Here is an 18,752-nt window from a genome sequence, read left to right as displayed (position 1 = left end):
GGAGGGGATCAGCTAAACAGGGAGAAGATTGGGATGAGGGGGAGAAAGTATCAAGCAGAATAAGCACTGTTTCAATTACATCCAAGTCTCATTTCATTTTGTATTCCTTCAGATTTTGCAAATCATCTACATTGAAGGCAATGATGTCTTATCACAGACATGCTCACAAGCAGTTGTATGGTTTGATCCTTCGGAGTTGGAGAATTCAATGTAGAACATACGGGCATTAAATACCACTTTGAATTGTTGGCAGGCTATGAATCCCTGCGAGCAGAAGAATTCAGATTCAAGATTTTCATTTGACCCATTAAACACAATGCTAAGATCCTCAAGTGGTATAAATCAGAATGACTTCAATATAACTCTGTATAACTCCATTCACCTGAAGAAGTGGGTTGTGCCCACAAAAGCTCATGATACCACCTTAGTCTGCAAGACTATTTGTTGGTTTTTAAGTTTTTCCAGACTAACTCAACTACCCCTCTGAAGCTTTCAATAGAACAATTCTGATTTACATCAACTAAGAATCTAATTGGATGTGGATTTCATGAAAGGCCTTTTTCTATTTCAAAGTTTCATTTGTTTAGCCTTTTAAAGCTTTCTTTAATCAAGACAATGTTATCCACAATCACCTTTAGCTTATTATAGTTTGTTAAAGGGTGGTGCTCAAAAGAGGAAGTGTTTGTTTTCAAAGAAGCAGTGGTGATTACTGATGCCTTTTGTAGTGACTGTATTAACTGCTCTCTTGAAGGAAGAGGCTGCAAGTTGTGAGGAAATTAAGTATTTCCTGCTTACTTTGAAAAGGTGATGTCTGCATTGTGACTCATAGATACAGTGCATAAAAATAAAAATTCACTAAAAAGCTTTAACAATTACTTCCCTACTTGTCTATCTGCTGAACAAGACCTATTGTTTTTGCTTGTAGCTTTATGTCTCACTTACAGTTTCTGGTTTAAATACCACTATGAAATCATACAGTAACTGTTGCCAAACACTCCGATACTACTTGATGACTAAAATATATAATCAACATAGTATTTGTCATCAACTCAAATTATCACTTCTTTTTTTTAAATCAATGACACTACTTTTAAATTAGCACTAAGTGGGTTTCAAAAAGCATTTTTTCCTTTTATAAAAAAATTATAAGGTTATTGGTATTATGAAATAGAGATCCAACTTATTTGTTCATATTACTACGATGCTGTCACTAGCACCAATTAAATATTGCACCATAATTACTGGAATTAAGAGTATTAATCAAGAGGGTGTGATTTAAGGTCACCTATTGTTTTCCCAGATTTAGCCTCGATGCTTCAGTTTTATCACTTCTTAAAATGGAAATATTGCTCACACCTCTTTGTAAAGTGCTTTGAGACTTACAGATAAAAAGTGTTACATTAGTGCCAAATCATAGAATCAAAGAATACTAGGACTGGAAGGGACCTCGAGAGGTCATTAAGTCCAGTCTCCAGCCCTCATGGCAGGACCAAATACTGTCTAGACCATCCCTGATAGACATTTATCTAACCTACTCTTAAATATCTCCACAGATGGAGATTCCACAACCTCCCTGGGCAATTTATTCCAGTGTTTGACTACCCTGACAGTTAGGAACTTTTTCCTAATGTCCAACCTAAGCCGCCTTTGCTGCAGTTTAAGCCCATTGCTTCTTGTTCTATCCCCAGAGGCCAAGATGAACAAGTTTCTTCCTCCTCCTTATGACACCCTTTTAGATATCTGAAAACTAAATTATATTATACAGTTCTGTTTAAAAACAAATCAGTCGCTAATCCACACAAAAACAACATACTGCATTGAGAATTCCAGAGTTGGGGGTAAGAGTATTTTTGTTTTAATAATTATAAACTCCCTTCTTGTGACCACAGTACATGTGTAGGTCAAGTAAGTGTTAGCCTGAGTGGTCCAAAAGAAGGGGAACAGTCTCTCAAGTAGACATGGCTCATGCAATATAGGGATGGATGGTTGGAGTCCATAGCTTGTAGCCAGAAATTATTAGGAAGCCAATGCTGTTCAAGGAACTGGTGTAATAGAGTCTTTATGGCCACCTAACAGGTACCAATCATATTCTAAACCAGCTGTAACTTCCCAGTGAGCATCAAATGCAGCCACACAGACAGAAGTATAATAATCAAGTCTGAAAGAAATAAAGGCAGTAGTGACTGGATAAGGTCCAAATCTGACAGAAGCATTCAAACTCACACAATCAGAGACAGGTGGGAAAAAATTAAGTAGAAGATGCTTTAGCTACCATTCAAACAGTTTGAAGGATTACTACATACACTACTCCCCATGCCACATCTAATTCAACTTATGGAATGTATAGGCAACACCTATTAAGCATCACACCCTTTTAATAGCTGTTTTTCTGCTTCTCTCCCCATAGGATTGCTTTTATAAGGTATTAGAGGGTCAAGCATGTTACAATTTAAAAATATATATACTGAAAACCTGTCCTGAGTTGTGCCTAAACTAGAAAACTCTTTAGTATCTTCAGCTCTACCAGTGGGAAATTTTAGCAGAAATTTCATTGTGCAGGCACACACAAAGACATATTTACAATGTTTAGCTCAATGGAGCCCTGATGTAATAACGAACCTCTAGACACCATTGTAATAACAAAAACCAACATGCTTAACCCACTCCCCCAATAAAAGCCTAGCAAAACCAAAGTTTCCTAGCAGATAAGGCTTCAGAGCTAAAATAGTGCTTACACAAAAGTTATAGGTGGACATAAGCAGCTGGTCATACTGTGACACTTCATTCTTGAGCACATCATTTGACCATGCTCAGCACAACCCTATGGTGATGGTCATCCCAGAATGTACAGGCTTCTCCAGTTGAATGTGAAGGTTTGATAATGAATCTTAATCCAGATGGCAGGCAGGTCTTGTGAAACACGGAATCAGAAAGAGTGATGGGTAGAAGCAAGGCCTATGACACATATGTATCAAATGCCACAGAAGCACTATGTATCAAAGAAAACTCGGACAGACCTTTTATCAGCTGGTTTGCTGAAATAACTGTATAAATATTATTATTAAATACCATACAAAGATACTCATCAGGAAATGCAAAAAATTAAGTTATTGGAGTAACATCACTTTGGCAATACTGGGCATTCTGGATCATCAGTTCTGCTGTTAAATTTGTACTAAAACCAGATGTTTATACATATCTATGAAAAACATCAGAACTTATAAGTAGCTTCCCATATGCCATATCTTAGTTTCCTTATGTTGGGAAGTCCTGATCTTAAACGTATGAGTAGATACATTGATTGGGTTACAGGACTACTTGTAGCAACGTCTGCTGGTGTTCGCCAAAAACAGACTAAACTGGTACAAAATGCCTTCTTGCTGTTACCTGTCAGCAGTTTTCCTTCATTTCAGCTTTTGTGACCCCTTACAAAACAAGCAAAACACTGTTTTATGTCACTTTGTAGTTCACTAATAGTTTACTTGTGTTAACTCTGGGATACTGACATCAGACAACTTGGTTACCATCCATAACAACTTAACAGGCATTGAAATGTAATTAACATAATCTACTCCTATGTGAATTTCAAATAAATGTACTAGATCAGCAATCATTAACCATTTATTTGTAAATAAGGAGCAATCCTGTGACATCTAGACATTAACCAATATATTATATCATGAACTTTTGTGAGTAAAACCCACTGCATAGATGAGTTGAAGATTTATGTATATTTATTCATTTATTTGTAGTAAAAACTAATTAGCAGTTTGTAGATTCTAATTTCCTTTCATGTCTTAAGTGTTTTGTATTATGCATATGGATGGTTCAGTTAAGAACAAAGATGTAAGATACTACAGGAAACTAAACTTGATCTTAGCCAAAAGGCCGAGAAGCGATTAGTATTATCTATATTATCTTCAACTTTTAATTATCTATGCTATAATGAAATACTGGCTAATTGCCTTTTATGAATGAATGCAACTACTTTACCTGTGTATAGCTAGTAAATAGAAGATTAGCTTCAAAGCAACTATCTTCCTATTCTTCCTAAGGCAAGGTTCTGCTGTGACAAGAGGCTTGTCAGCTTTCTAGGGAGCCATAAAGGAGAGCCTCAGGGCTGATTCTGCCATCCCATGTCTTCTTAAATTTTAAGAGAGAAGGTCTAAATCATAATACTGTAACGAGGTCTCCAGGTTTACCCTGGAATTCTCATGGAAGAACTTGAACAGATTCTACACCTCCACTGCTTATTGGGCTATAACCTTCTAAGATGATTCCAGAAAGTCTTGTACAAGTCAGCACCCTTACCAACTGTGCTATGAAATTGATATAAGGACTTTACACACATGTTCATATAGTATCTCTTAACCACATACAACTCTCACTTTTCTTTTATTAATATTTGGCTAATAAGGATTGGCTATAGTATGTATTTGGATGAGAACTGAAATATTCATTGGCCTGGCGGACAATGTGTCCAGTCCTTTAAGGTTGGTAAAACTTTTATGATGAATAAGGTTTTAGTAACGCCTCACATTAGATGGGAGCCAAAGGCTGGATTGTCTAAAGGAGACTATTTGGTTTCTGGTTAACCAGAGTAGAATTACAGAAATTGTTTTGCTACAGGATTGTTGAATCTACACTAGTCTTGGATATTGTCAGCCCTATTTCTTGCAGTACGCCCTGAGTTGGCCTGTCCAGGTACCATAACCACAAACCCTACTAAAGCAACTCCTCCAACACAGGGATGTTAGATAGCATGTAATTGAACAGTCATGTAATTGAACAAAATATTATTGGTTACACAACTATTTGATAGTCTCTGGGGATGGGGCCAGCAGCCAGTGAATTTCTGGCCTTACTCTCAGTTTAAAAACCACTCTCCATGGACACCGGCTCCTGCCTGCTGCCCTGCAATGCTGCCTCTGATACAGAGGCAGCAGTGAGGGGCACCAGCAGCCCCTATCTACAATGGGCCCAGGCTCACCGTGGACAGAGGCTGCATCACAGCAGCCTCCCCTGCCCCTCTGTGGAAGGGAGAGCGGGCAGGTAGCTCCACAGAGCTGGTGCTGTGGGGGGGAAGGAGAGGGGAGAGCTAGCTTTTAAGCACCAGCTTCTACCTCCCTCCCCACCTCTGTAGGAGGCAGTGGGGGGGAGGGGAGGCGGGTGCACGAAGCCAACATACGCCAACAGCCAAGGGGCCATTTAGGGATCTGGGGCAAATCTGTCAGGAATGGTACTTGTTCCTCCTGTGAGAGCAACGGACTGGACTTGATGACCTCTCAAGGTTGCTTCAAGTTCTATGAGATAGGTATAGGTGAAAGCCAGCTACCTACACATATCGGCTTCTGTCAGCCCCCCTCGCCCTCTGCACTGCTGCCTCTCTTTCAGAGGTAGCAGCCCGGGGGGGGGGGGGGGGGGGATAAGTGGAACTGGTGCTTGTAGGGAGCCAGCTTAAAACCAGCTCCCCACGGGCGCTGGCTCCCACCTCCCCATACCTTTACTGCCTCTGATACAGAGTTAGCAAGGAGAGGGGAGCCAGTTAGCAAGGAGAGGGGAGACCAGCAGACCAGGGAGACGGGGAGCAAAGCCTCGGAGGACGCCGGCAGCGGGACAGCCGTGGCGCGTCTGGGCTGTCCTGCTGCCCATGTGCTCCGCGGCTTTGCTCCACGTCTCCCTGGTCTGCTGGAGACCAGCAGACCAGGGAGACGCGGAGCAAATCCGCGGAGGACCCGGGCGGCGGGACTGCAGTGAGTCTTGGTCCGCCACCCGCGTCTCCCTGGTCTGCTGGGGGGGGGAGGGGCGCAGCTAGTGCGTGCGTCCCCCCCCTCCCCCCCAGCAGACCAGGCTTTTCTCCGGATGCCTGTGGTAGAGCAGCTGGGGCGCTGACGGTTGATCCCGTAGCACCGCTCTGGGCGCTACTGGTCAGTTTCAGCAGTGGCTGTATCAGGACACCTGGGGCAAAGCAGCTGGGGTGCTGCTGGGTTGGTCCAGAGTTGCTCTGCTCCAGGCTTCCTGCAATCAGCCGCTGATCAGTTTCAGCAGCAGCTGACTTGGGGACGACTGAGGTTCTTAAGTTGAATCTGTATGTAAGAACTGGCGTCCAGATTCAGCCTGTTGAAACTGATCAGCGGCTGATACCAGGAAGCCCGGGGCAGAGCAACTCTGCCTCGGGCTTCCTGTAGTCAGCCGCTGGTCAGTTTCAGCAGCGGCTGAATCTGGAAGCCAGTTCCGACTTACATACAGATTCAACTTAAGAACAAACCTACAGTCCCTATCTTGTACGTAACCTGGGGACTGCCTGTAAAAAACAAAAGACAAATGGGGAAAAGGACAGTAAGGAGAAGTAACAGGTAGCAAAAAAGACAGTGACCTGTGTGAGGACATGGCCATTATTGTGCCAGGCTATTCCAAATTTGGTTTTCAGCAATAAGTTTGCCAGTCAAAGACATGCACAGTGCTGTACAAATAAGCTATTCAAGTTAAGTCTCATAGCAACATTAACTTCTGCATTATTTGGCTTGTTTCTCAAAATAACTTATTCTGGACTTTAGCCTCCATCAACATAAGCTTTTTGCATTTAACTTCACTTTAAGCAAGAAAAAACAAGGGTAACAAAAGAGGAAGTTAATGTTAAACTTCCTGATGTCACTGCATACTTCCCCAATTGCACAAGGAACATATTCAGCAAAAATTGAATCTCAGCAAGCTTCTGGAACAAATCCTGCTTCAAACAGTGCTATACATAAGAATGGCTGTAGTGGGTCAGACCAAAGGTCCATCTATCCCAGTAGCCTGTCTGCCAACAGTGGCCAGCACCAGGTGCCCCAGAGAGGGTGGACCGAAGACAATGATCAAGCGATTTGTCTCCTGCCATCCTCCTCCAGCCTCTGACAAACAGAGGCCAGGGACACCATTTCTATCCCCTGGCTAATAGCCTTTTATGGACCTAACCTCCATGAAATTATCTAACTTCTCTTTAAACTCTGTTATAGTCCTAGACTTCACAGTCTCCTCTAGCAAGGAGTTCCACAGGTTGACTACACGCTGTGTGAAGAAGAACTTTCTTTTATTAGTTTTAAACCTGCTACCTAATTAATTTCATTTGGTGTCCTCTAGTTCTTCTATTATGGGAACTAATACATAACTTTTCTTTATCCACCCACTCCACACCATTGAAAAGTCCCAGTCGCTTTAACCGCTCTTCATATGGGACCCGTTCCAAACCCCTAATCATTTTAGTTGCCCTTTTCTGAAACCTCTCCAAGGTCAAAATATCTTTTTTGAGGTGAGGAGACCATATCTGTACACAGTATTCAAGATGTGGGCATACGATAGTATTATACAGAGGCAGTAAGATATTCTGTGTCTTATTTTCTATCCCTTTCTTCTTAATTCCTAGCATCCTATTTGCCTTTTTGACCGCCGCTGCACACTGTGTGGAAGTTTTCAGAGAACTATCCATGATAACTCCAAGATCTCTTTCCTGATTTGTCGTAGCCAAATTAGCCCCCATCATATTGTACGTATAGTTGGGGTTCTTTTTCCCGATGTGCATTACTTTACACTTATCCACATTAAATTTCATTTGCCATTTTGTTGCCCAATCACTCAGTTTGGTGAGATCTTTTTGGAGTCCCTCACAGTCTGCTTCTGTCTTGACTATCCTAAACAGTTTGGTATCATCCGCAAGCTTTACCACCTCACTGCTTATCCCTTTCTCCAGATCATTCAACATATGAATAAGGTGAAAAGGATTGGTCCCAGGACTGACCCTTGGGGGACACCACTAGTTACCCCTCTCCATATACAGTGTTCATATGCTTCACAGTCAAACAATTTACACAGAAATTCTATAGTAGCCAAAAGAGATTTTTCCCCTAGACTTTACTGTTGCATAGGCAACATTACCATTGCTGGAAAGGTAACATCAAAGAGGAAATGTGGTTTCCCAAATGTTATATATTACACATTCACAGATAATACATTTTACATGGAAAGTGGGATAACCTGTACTCAAATAGGATGATCATTCAGATGCTTGATACCCAATTCCACAATGTTAGAACAAGTTCTACTGAGAACAGTAATTAACCAGCATTTTATAAGAGATTATTTCCATTAGCAACAAGACTGTAGAGTCCCACAGGCCAATAATTTGTGTCTGATGATGTCCTGTGCTGAAGTTTAAAAGAAAAAGAAATCCGCTTACTACAGCCAGAAGCAGACTTGACTCTAAACTCTCAAGAAGGCACTCACTTCAGTGGGATTTTTTCAAAGATCTGGTAATATGTCACACTGGATTATGTACCACTATTACTTTATTTGTATTGCCTCAGCAACTAGCAACCCAGGGACCAGTATACAACTGGGGGGAAGATCACAAACAAAGATGGTCCTGGCCTCATGGAGCTTCCACTCTTAAGTACATTTATTTGGGCTGTACAGGCAGTCCCCGGGTTACGTACAAGATAGGGACTGTAGGTTTGTTCTTAAGTTGAATCTGTATGTAAGTCGGAACTGGTGTCAGCCGCTGCTGAAACTGATCAGTTTCAACCACGGCTGAATCGGGACGCCAGTTCTGACTTACATACAGATTCAACTTAAGAAACCCAGGCTTCCCCAAGTCAGCTGCTGCTGAAACTGATCAGCGGCTGATTCCAGGAAGCCCGGGGCAAAGCAGCTGGGGTGCTACCAGGTTGGTCCGGAGCAGCGCTGCGGGACCGACCCGGCAGCCCCCAGCTGCTCTACCCCAGGGGTAGGCAAGAAAAGCCTGGTCTGCTGGGGAGGGGGCACTAGCTGCACCCCCCCCGCCCCGCAGCAGACCAGGGAGACGGGGGTGCCCCGCTGCCCGAGCCCCTCCGCTGCCCCGCTGCCCGAGCCCCTCCGCGTCTTCCTGGTCTGCAGACCAGGGAGACGCGGAGCAGCTTTTCTCGCCCCGGAGTACACAGGTGGCGGGACCGCGAGGTCCCGCAGTCTGTGTCCTCTGGGGCGAGAAAAGCCCCATTCGTAACTGCGGATCCGACGTAAGTCGGGGACTGCCTGTACTTCAACAAGACATATAATTCAACAAGACATGTGAAGCTTTAAGACATATCAACTATGTCTATACTGTAATTAAAAATCTGTGGCAGGCCCATGCCAGTAGACTTTGGCTTTCAGAGCTCAAATGAAGGGACTTTAATTGTAGCACAGATACAGCACAATTAAATACCCCTTTTGCCGAGCCCAGTCAGCCTGAGTCAGCTGGCATAGGCCAGCCACCGGTGTCGAATTGCAGGGCTCTGTCACACCTGCCTTGGGTCTCCCCCTTGGCCCGGATTAGACAGCTGGAGATATATACATAAGAGAGAAGACTTAACAGACACACCATAAGGAGGGGGCGGGGGCAGACGATATCAGTCCCTCCTGCCAGGCAGTGGGGGATGATCAACAAAAAGAAGGGGTCCTACCAAAAAAAGCGTTTGGGGACCCCACACCTGACGTACCTGGGGATGCAGGTGAGCCTCCATAGCCATACTGCCCCCGGAGAAGATGCTGGCCGCTGCTGGGGAGGGAGGTTGCAGTACAAGGCATGGGCGCTGGGGAGCAGAAGGAAGGGGCTGGGCTCAGCAGAGGGGACCCCAGGTCGATGCCGAGTGGCGGGCTAGCGGAGGCGCTTACCTTCTGGGGGAAATAGCGGGTCTGGTAGGGGCGGGGCTGAGGTCTCTGCTGGGGGCCCCGCCGGGAGGCCAGGGGCAGGGCGGAGAGGGCCCCTGGAGGGCAGCAGACGCTGCTCACACTGAGCAACAGGAGCAGCCCCGGCAGCTTCAGCATAGCGACTATGAGCAGCGCCGGCCGCGCGCCGCCCGCTTTATACCGGCCCCGCATGGGGGGCGGGAGAGGCCCAGAGGGGAACCCCGGGGGGCGGGGAACGAGCGCGGACGAAGGGGGATTGGAGGAGCGCGGGAGGCGGCCGCTAGGGGACCTCAGAGCCCCGCCCCCAGGGTACCTCTGAGCCCCGCCCCCAGGGTACCTCTGAGCCCCGCCCCCATGCCTACTTAGGGGAAAGGGCTCTGGACTATCTTCGTCTAAGTCCCCAGCCGCCTGTCACGAACGCGGGGGAGGGGCCAACCCATCATATCCTCTGTGACCCTGTGATTGGCCTGCAGGCCGGGCTAGCAGAGGTAGATGGATTTCCGGGCATGGGTCTGATTGGCTGCCGTGCTAGGAACGACTAACGCTGATTGGCTATTGCGTTTCACCGTGATGATTGGCTGCTTGATTGGGCTGTGAAATGTATTGGACTGTTCTCTTTACAGCGCCGGGATTGGCTACCTCGTCCGGTCTGAGACGGCGGCGATTGGCTCCCTGAGGATGCTTCCCTCACGTGATCAGTGTCCAAGCTGGGAGCGAGGCGCCGGAGACTGTTTTTGTGCATGGCCATTGGTGAGGCTGTGCCCCTGACGTCACTTCCCCCTCCCGCTAAGTCCGGGATGCTCGGAGTTGTGAGGCAGCGTGGTCTGGGGCGGCCTTTTGCTCCTTGAACCGAGCTGCGACTGGGTGAGTCCAGCAGGCTCTGTCTGCCCGGTCCCGCCTCCTTCTACCCCTCTCTCGCCGTGAGCGCCCCATCTCCGCCCAACTTCCGGGCCCGGCGCCTGCGAGCAGCGGGCTGCGCGCGCCTCTCGAGAGGTTCTGCCTGGGCTGCCCCCAGCAACGGCCGTTCTGTGCCGGCACGAGGCTCCCGCGCGCGCCCCCCTCCCCCCCAACCTTCCGCGGCGCGGGAGCGGGCGCCCAGCTCCGGAAGGACCTGACGTGTCTAGCCCCCCTCCCCCGCCCAGCCAATCGTTGGACGAGCCAGGCTTGAGCCCCGCGCTGGGCGCCGCCGGCAAGGCGAGTTGGTGGCTTGTGCGGTGGCTTGTGCAGAGCTGGGTTCGCTTCCCGCTCCCGCCCGGGGGGCGAGCGCTGGAGACCTTGACTGTGGACGCACCGTTCTGCTGTATGGAAGACTGTGCTGGCCCCCGCTCTCCTCTTCCCCCCCCCCAGATGAACTGGGGGCTATTTTTCATAGCTCCCCAAAAATCAGTTTCTTTGGAAGGGAGACAGTGGAAACTTGAAATTCAACTTAATCAACAAGAAATTCTGTGGCACTTAATAGACTAACGGATTTCTTGGAGCATGAGCTTTCATGGGCAAAGCCCTCCCCCCACCCCGCCGTGCATCTGACGAAGTGGGTCTTTGCTCAGGAAAGCCGGTGCTCCACTGAGTCTGTTAGTCTGTAAGGTGCCACAGGACTTCTCATTGTTTATGTAGATTCAGAATAACATGGCTAACCCTCTGATACTTGAAATTCAGCTGTTTGTTGCGCTGAGCAGAAATGCTCTGTGTAACTCAAAACATCTAAAATTTTATAAAGTGTCAGCTACTGGGGGGATTAACCGAATACAATATAATTGTGTTAAGACAGGGATGGGCAATAATTTTTGCCTGGGGCCATGCCATGATTTTGGAAACTTGGCAAGTGCTACACATTTCTGTGGTGGAGGTGTAGGGTCTAGGATGGAGGCTGAGTGCAAAAGGGTGCATGGGTTAAAGGATTAGGGGGTACAGAACAGGGTGTGAGGTCTGTGAGGGAGTTTGGGTGGAGGAGGGGGTCGTGACCTACGTCGGTACTTAGCTGTAGGGTCAGGGAGCGTGTCTGGGTGCAGAAGACGATTCTGGCTTGGGGTAGGGTTGTGGAGGAGGTACAGGATCTGGGAGGGAGATGTGATCTGGGGCAGAGAGTTTGGATGGTGACCAGGGGAGAGAGTTGAGGTGCTGGAGTGCCAGAGACAGGTTTTGACTGGGAGCTGCTTATCTAAGCATGTCTCGGCCAGTAACCATGCAGCACCCCCAAAGCAGGCTGGGCTCCCTGCCTACTGCAGCCCCAGACAGCTTGAAAATGCAGGCTGCTCTCTCCATGTGACTCTCAACTTCAGAAGGAGGAAGAGGCTTGTGCCACTCCTCCTCCCCCCAATCTCCCAGGCCAATCTTCCAGCTCCTTTACTGGTTGGTTATTTCATGCCAATAGGAGCTGAGAGATTGGCTGGGTCAGTTCCTATTAGCCAGATGTTTCCAACCATAGGAGCTGAGGATTGGGCTTGGGGCAGGAGATCATATGAAGCCTCCCCTTCCCTCTAGAGCTGTGGTCACCAACAGGTCGATCGTCCCGCCCCCATTTCCCTCCCACCCCCGAGAAGCCCCACTACCTACCTCAAGTGAAAATGGCGGTAGTGTAGGCTTCCTGGGGATGGACAGAAGTCCCGCAGCTTAGCGCCACTTCTGGCGATTCTGGAAGTAGTGCTAGCTGCTCTGCCGGTTGTACTGTGGGAGGAAGCATCGGCTCCCTGCACTGCACAGGAGGGGTAAGTCAGCCCCTGGGCAGACTGTGCACGAGGGGGGGTGTCAGCCCCGGGGTAGATCGCGTGCGCGGGGGGGGCTTCCCTGTGCCGTGGGGGGGGGCATCCTGGGAGGAGGCAGATGTAGGGGACTCTGCCTCCACTGGCACCCCACACCCCTGTCCCCACTCCCCTGTCCCCAGCCACATAACCCTGTCCCTACTCCCCTGTCCCCAGCCACAGAACCCTGTCCCTACTCCCCTGTCCCCAGTTACAGAACGCTGTCCCTATTCTTGTCCCCAGCTGCAGAAACCTGTCCCCACTGGCATTCTGTCCCCTGCTGCAGAACCCTGTCCTCTGCCCCCCTAGCACCCTGTTCCCTCTTCCCTGCCCCCTGCCACAGAACTCTGTCCCCATAAAATGTATAATTATTAATGTTTCATTTTATATTTAAATAGCATGAACAAAAAACAGACCATTTCATAACTATAAATGCGTGATTTTAATTTTATATATTGCATAATTTAAAAATAAACTGTTTATCAGAGTGTGTAAGTAAGGGGTGGGGATAGCAAGTGATGGACAGGAGGAGAATAGAGAGGGCGGGGCAGTAGATCTTCACCTGTTGGGAGATTTAAAAAGTGATCTTGGGTGTAAAAAGGTTGGAGAGCACTGCTCTAGAGCAGAGGCACATAGAGAATCCCTGTGTTTAAAACAGTGGCAGCTGTGTGCCTGAGGGCCCTGGCAGTGTGTCCACGGGCCGGATCCAGTGGCCTGGCAGGCTGGATCTAGCCTGAGACACACATTTTGCCTACTCCTGTGTTAAGATTAATGAAATGTTAAAAAAATCATTTCTATCTTTATATTGTGCAGTTCGAATGGCAAGTAAATAAAGGTAATTTTTCATTGTAGACATCTCATTTTTTTTCTCTATATTGAATGTAGCGGCGGGCACTCATCTTGGGCTGGCCCTAATGAAAGATGAAGCTTCGGACTGACATACTGTCATTGCAAAAGAGGTGCAAAATGCTAGCTATATGATTTGCTCATCCAAAACTTAACTACGAGTACCAGAGGTGAGACGGTAGTGCTCTGCTTGACCATAATTGGCCTCTACTACTTTGTGGATTTGCCTTGCACATCAGCATTCACTTTAACAAAGGGAAAATAAATCAGTCTAAAAGGCTAAATATGTTAATTGCACAGCTAGCAGTCTCCAGTTAGGGCATTTTAGAATTAGAATGGCAGGAGTATTGCAACTTATGATTCTGGTGTATTGGCCTTTTCATGTCTGGAAGGAAAAAATTAACAGATCCACTAGAGGGCATTCAACGCTGATTTATGGAGTTTGAAGTGATCAGATACCTGGAAAAAGGGAAGCCTGTCTGGTAACAAAAAAGGACTGTATTGGACAACTGTGTTCAGGGCTGGACCTTTCCATACTGTTTTTAGTCTCTAGTGTTTGTATTTGTGGTGTGCTTGCTGCTTGCCTGAAATATAGTAGGAGGCTACGTCTAGACTGGCATGATTTTCCGCAAATGCTTTTAATGGAACGGTTTTCCGTTAAAAGCATTTGCGGAAAAGAGCGTCTAGATTGGCACGGATGCTTTTCCGCAAAATCTAGACGCGTTTTTGCGCAAAAAAGCCCCGATCGTCATTTTTGCGATCTGGGCTTTTTTGCGCAAAACAAATCTGAGCTGTCTACACTGGCCCTTTTGCCCGAACGGGAGCAGCATAGTCTTTCCGCAAGAAGCACTGATTTCAGACAGTAGGAAGTCAGTGTTCTTGCGGAAATTTAAGCGGCCAGTGTAGACAGCTGGCAAGTTTTTCCGCAAAAGCAGCTGCTTTTGCAGAAAAACTTTCCAGTCTAGACACAGCCAGAGAGTTTGACGAGGGAGACCATTTACGGGCTTTGGTGATCACAGTGCCTGAATTGGAGGAGCTAAGTAAGAGTGACAGAGAGGTATACTGATGAGACTTTCTGGATCCATATAGGAGTGGTGCAGCAGGGGCAGGTGTGCCACCTGTCTGGCTCCACCCATAGTCGGTCCCCAGAATGCCTGTTGTACGCATACTGGGGGTGGAGTGTTGCTGCCCCCCAAGTGCCTGTCCTTCCTGTGCTCCAGGGCAAGGGCTGCATGGCACCTTATTTACCCCCCACACACACACACCTGGGTGTTGTGCCAGAGGAGGGTGGGGCTGTGCACCCCTCCTCTTCTCCCTGGTGTGGAGGGGGGGGGGCTTGCCTCCCCCAGTCCTACCTTCTGCCACTACCCAAGGACCCACCCTTGATCTGATAGTCTCTGTGCTGTTGAAGAGGATGTTGTCCTTTCCTGAGAATTTCATCCAAGTGGAGCAGAGACACATGATCCCATAGTTGGGACCCTTTCAGATGACGTTTTATTCTCTGTCACTGGGGATACCGCTTCAGGAGAAGCGGGAACTCTAGTTATTCGGAAGAAACAAGTAATAGTTATATGGAATTCAGTCATTAGAAACATAGACTTTGTGATGACTGGGAGAGCTGTGTGGTGACTTGCCTGTTTGGTACAAAGGTTGCAGATGTCTGGAGACATGTAAGACTTGCATGCAATGCTGGGGAGAAGCCAGTGGTCATGATACGAGTAGATATCAATGACATACGATATGATAGGGGAGAGATCCTGGAGGCCAAGTTTAGATTGCTAGATAAGAGATTGAAGTACTATACCTCCATGTATCAGGGGTAGCTGTGTTAGTCTGGATCTGCAAAAGCAACAGAGTCCTGTAGCACCTTATAGACTAACAAATGTATTGGACCATAAGCTTTTGTGGGCAAAGACCCAATTCGTCAGATGCATGTCTGAAGGTCTTTGTCCCCGAAAGCTTATGCTCCAATACATCTGTTAGTCTATATGGTGCCACAGGACTCTGTGTCGTTTGTACCTCCATGGTAGCATTTTCTGAGATGCTTCCAGTGCCCTGTGCAGGGCTGGTTAGGCCGAGCTGCACAGCGTGTTGATGAGATAATAGTGTATAGAGGAGAGGTTTAGATTTATTAAGATCTGGGGAAACTTTGGGGGAATTGGAAGACTATATACAGGAAGAATGGGTTCCACATAAACCAAAATAAAACCAGATTGCTGGCACTTAATTTAAAAACTGCTCTTTGGCCTTTTTAATGTTAAGGGCCTGGGGAAGGACAGCAGATGTGGACAAGCACATGGTTTGGACAGTAACATCCCTTAAGGGAGGATCTATTGATGATCCTATGTGTCCTAGTAAGGAGAAGATAGAAAATGATGAAATATAGGTAGGATCTGATTAGAAACAGTAAAATAAAAGTCAGATTTAATTGCATCTGGGAATGACAGACAGCTAAAAAGTGACAATTTTAAAGTGCTTATATACCAGTGGTACAAGTCAAATAATAAGATGGGTGGTCTAGAATGCTTCCTGTGAAATGAAGATAGTGATTTAATAGGTATCACAAACCCTGGTGGAATGAAGATATTCAATGGGATACAGTAATAATACTAGGATACAAAATCTATCAGAACAGAGCAAGTCATGCTAGTGGAGAATGGCATTATATGTGAAAGAAAGCATAACATCAATTGAGAGAAAAATCTTAACCAAATTGTACCATTAAATCTCTCTAGCTAGAAATTCTATGCTGTAATAATAAGAATTATAGCAGTATGGATATATTACTGACCACTTGATCAGGATGATTATAGTGATTGTGAAATGCTAAGAGATTAGAGAAGCAATACACATTTTTAAAAAACTCAATAGTAATGGGGGATTTCAGCTGTCCTCATATTGACTGGGTATACTGTCTCCTCAGGACAGGATGCAGAGATAAAGTTTCTTGACACCTTAAATGATTGCTTCTTGGAGCAACTAGACCTGAAATGCACAAGAGGAGAGGCAATTGTTGATTTATTCCTAACTGGAGCACGGGATCTTATCCAAGAGGCGAATATAGCTGGATTGCTTGGTAATAATGACTATAATATAACAAAATTGAATATCCCTATGGTGGGGAAAACATTACAGCAGCCCAACACTGTAGGTTTTTACTTCTTTTTGAAATTAACAAAATTGAGATGAAACAGAAATTAAAAGGTATAGTGCCAAAAGAGAAATCTCTGCATGGTGCACAGAAACTTTTTAAGGACATTATAATAAATGCTCCACTTAAATGTATACCATTCCCCTCCCAATTGAAAGAATAAATAAATAAGAGAATCAAAAAGTGCTGCCATGGCTTACCAACAAAATAAAAGTGGTGAAAGGCAAAAAGTCATCCTTTAAAAAGTGGAAGTTAACCAAAAGAGGAATATAGAAAGGAGCATAAACTCTAGGAAATGAAGTGTAAAAATATAATTAGGGAGGCTAAAAAGTAATTTGAAGAACAGCTGGCCAAAGACTCAGAGTAATAACAAATACATTTTTAAATACAGGCAGTACCCGGGTTACGTACAAGATAGGGACTGTAGATTTGTTCTTAAGTTGAATCTGTATGTAAGTCGGAACTGGCATCCAGATTCAGCCGCTGCTGAAACTGATCAGTTTCAACAGTGGCTGAATCTGGACATCAGTTCCGACTTACAAACAGATTCAACTTAAGAACCCCAGGCGTCCCCAAGTCAGCTGCTGCTGAAACTGATCAGCAGCTGATTCCAGGAAGCCCGGGGCAGGGCAACTCTGCCTCGGGCTTCCTGTAGTCAGCCGCTGGTCAGTTTCAGCAGCGGCTGACTTGGGGACGCCTGGGGCAGAGTAGCTCGGGTGCTGCTGGGTTGGTCCAGTAGCGCGGCCGCTCCTCGGCGCTACTGGACCAACCCAGCAGCACCCTAGCTGCTCTGCCCCAGGCGTCCTGATTCAGCCGCTGCTGAAACTGATCAGCAGCGGCTGAATCAGGACTCTTGGGGCAGAGCAGCTGGGGTGCTGCCGGGTTGGTCCAGTAGCACCAAGGAGCGGTGCTGCGGGACCAACCGGCAGCGCCCCACCTACTCTACCACAGGCACCGGGCTTTGCTTCACGTCTCCCTGGTCTGCTGGGGGGGGCACTAGCTGCGTCCCCCCCCCCCCCCCCCCCCAGCAGACCAGGGAGATGCGGAGCAAAGCGGCGGAGGACCCGGGCCGGACCGCGGCGCTTCCAGATCAGCTTGCAGACCAGGGAGACGCTGAGCAAAGCCGCGGAGGACCCGGGCCGGACCCGCGGCGCTTCCAGCTCATCTGATCCAGCTGGAAGCGCCGTGGGTCCGGCCCCGGGTCCTCCGCCACTTTGCTCTCCGTCTCCCTGGTCTGCTGGCTCGCCCAGCAGACCAGGGAGACGGGGAGCAGCCTTTATCGCCCCAGAGGAGGTGGGCGGCGGGACCGTTAAAAACATTTGCGGAAAATCATGCCAGTCTAGACTTAGCCATAATGTTTAACCAGTTAACCAATTACATGGGATTTTGCATCTCTAGTAACAAAAGGAAGTATTTCTTCACACAACACAGTCAGCCTGTAGAACTCTTTGCCAGAGGATTTTGTGAAGGCTAAGCCTAATAGGATTAATAAAAGAACTAGATACATTCTAGAGAATAGATCCATCAGTGGCTATTAGCCAGGAAGGACAGGGATGGTGATCACTTGATTACCTGTTCTGTTCATTCCCTCTGGGCCACCTGGCATTCACCACTCTCTGAAAACAGGATACTGAATTAGTTGGATCTTTAGTTTGACCCAATATGACCATTTGTATATGCCACACTCCCAAGACAAAAATGATTTTTTGGGTAATGGTAACTAAAGCAGAGTAGATTTAATATTTCCACATTGCAAAAATGGAAATGCTGATTGCATATGTTCTATATAAACTGCATCTGAGATGTTAACCAAATTTGTAAAACACAAATTTTACCCCCCCCCCCCCCCACCCTATCTCCATTTCAGAATGTGAATTTGTGTTTATTTCCTATATGAGTGAAAATGCATAGGTAATAGTGTTTTGACTGTGTGGTGCCAGTTCTTCCATCTACTTTGTGCATGGAACACTATTGATTTCTGTCTGAATTAGGGATATAAAAATGTGTTTGTTTAAGCAACTGTTTAACTTGGGGGGAGGGAGGACGGTTCCCACCCGTCCACCAGCTGATAGAGGCAGCAGCATGAGGGGAGTTGGGGCAAACAGACAGCTCCCTGGGAGCCAGTACATTCAGGGAGCCCTCCCTGCACATATTGGCTCCTGCTTGATACAGAGGCAGTGGCTCCGCAGTTGGTTGCACACAGGGAGCTCTTGTGTAACTTAAGCCTGCATGTGACTGTGAACATTAACCCATGGGCCCAGGTTCATCAGTTAACCTTGTCCACGGTTACATGTTCACATCCCTAATCTGAATTTTATATTTGGGACAATTACAAG

General features: G+C 46.9%; 2 protein-coding genes across 12 annotated transcripts in view; one reads left to right on the top strand and one right to left on the bottom strand.

Moving 5' to 3' along the window:
• The window catches only part of PRCP (prolylcarboxypeptidase), a 50,605-nt gene extending 40,673 nt beyond the window's left edge, over positions 1-9,932 (bottom strand). The window contains exon 1 of one of the 3 annotated variants that reach the window (XM_075919459.2): positions 9,667-9,932. In XM_075919459.2, coding sequence (XP_075775574.2) covers positions 9,667-9,873 — 207 coding nt within the window. In that variant the 5' untranslated portion in view covers positions 9,874-9,932. Of the gene's footprint in view, positions 1-9,491; positions 9,517-9,666 lie in introns of those variants that run through there. The other 2 variants (XM_025189238.3, XM_089775769.1) reach the window with 2 other exon arrangements.
• Positions 9,933-10,223: 291 nt separating this feature from the next.
• DDIAS (DNA damage induced apoptosis suppressor) overlaps positions 10,224-18,752 on the top strand; it is a 78,605-nt gene continuing 70,076 nt past the window's right edge. For 3 of the 9 annotated variants that reach the window (XR_016348569.1, XM_014578109.4, XM_006132173.5), the window contains exon 1: positions 10,391-10,545. The gene's annotated coding sequence lies outside the window, so the exon portion shown is untranslated. Of the gene's footprint in view, positions 10,546-13,304; positions 13,436-16,188; positions 16,342-18,752 lie in introns of all 9 variants that reach the window. The other 6 variants (XM_075919452.2, XM_014578108.4, XM_006132174.5 and 3 more) reach the window with 6 other exon arrangements.

This window comes from Pelodiscus sinensis, chromosome 1 (genome assembly GCF_052426305.1).
Source record: "Pelodiscus sinensis isolate ZL-2025 chromosome 1, ASM5242630v1, whole genome shotgun sequence".
Classification (NCBI taxonomy): Eukaryota; Metazoa; Chordata; order Testudines; family Trionychidae; genus Pelodiscus; species Pelodiscus sinensis.
Note: the sequence above shows the minus strand (reverse complement) of the source record. Positions and strands in the feature narration are given on the sequence as shown.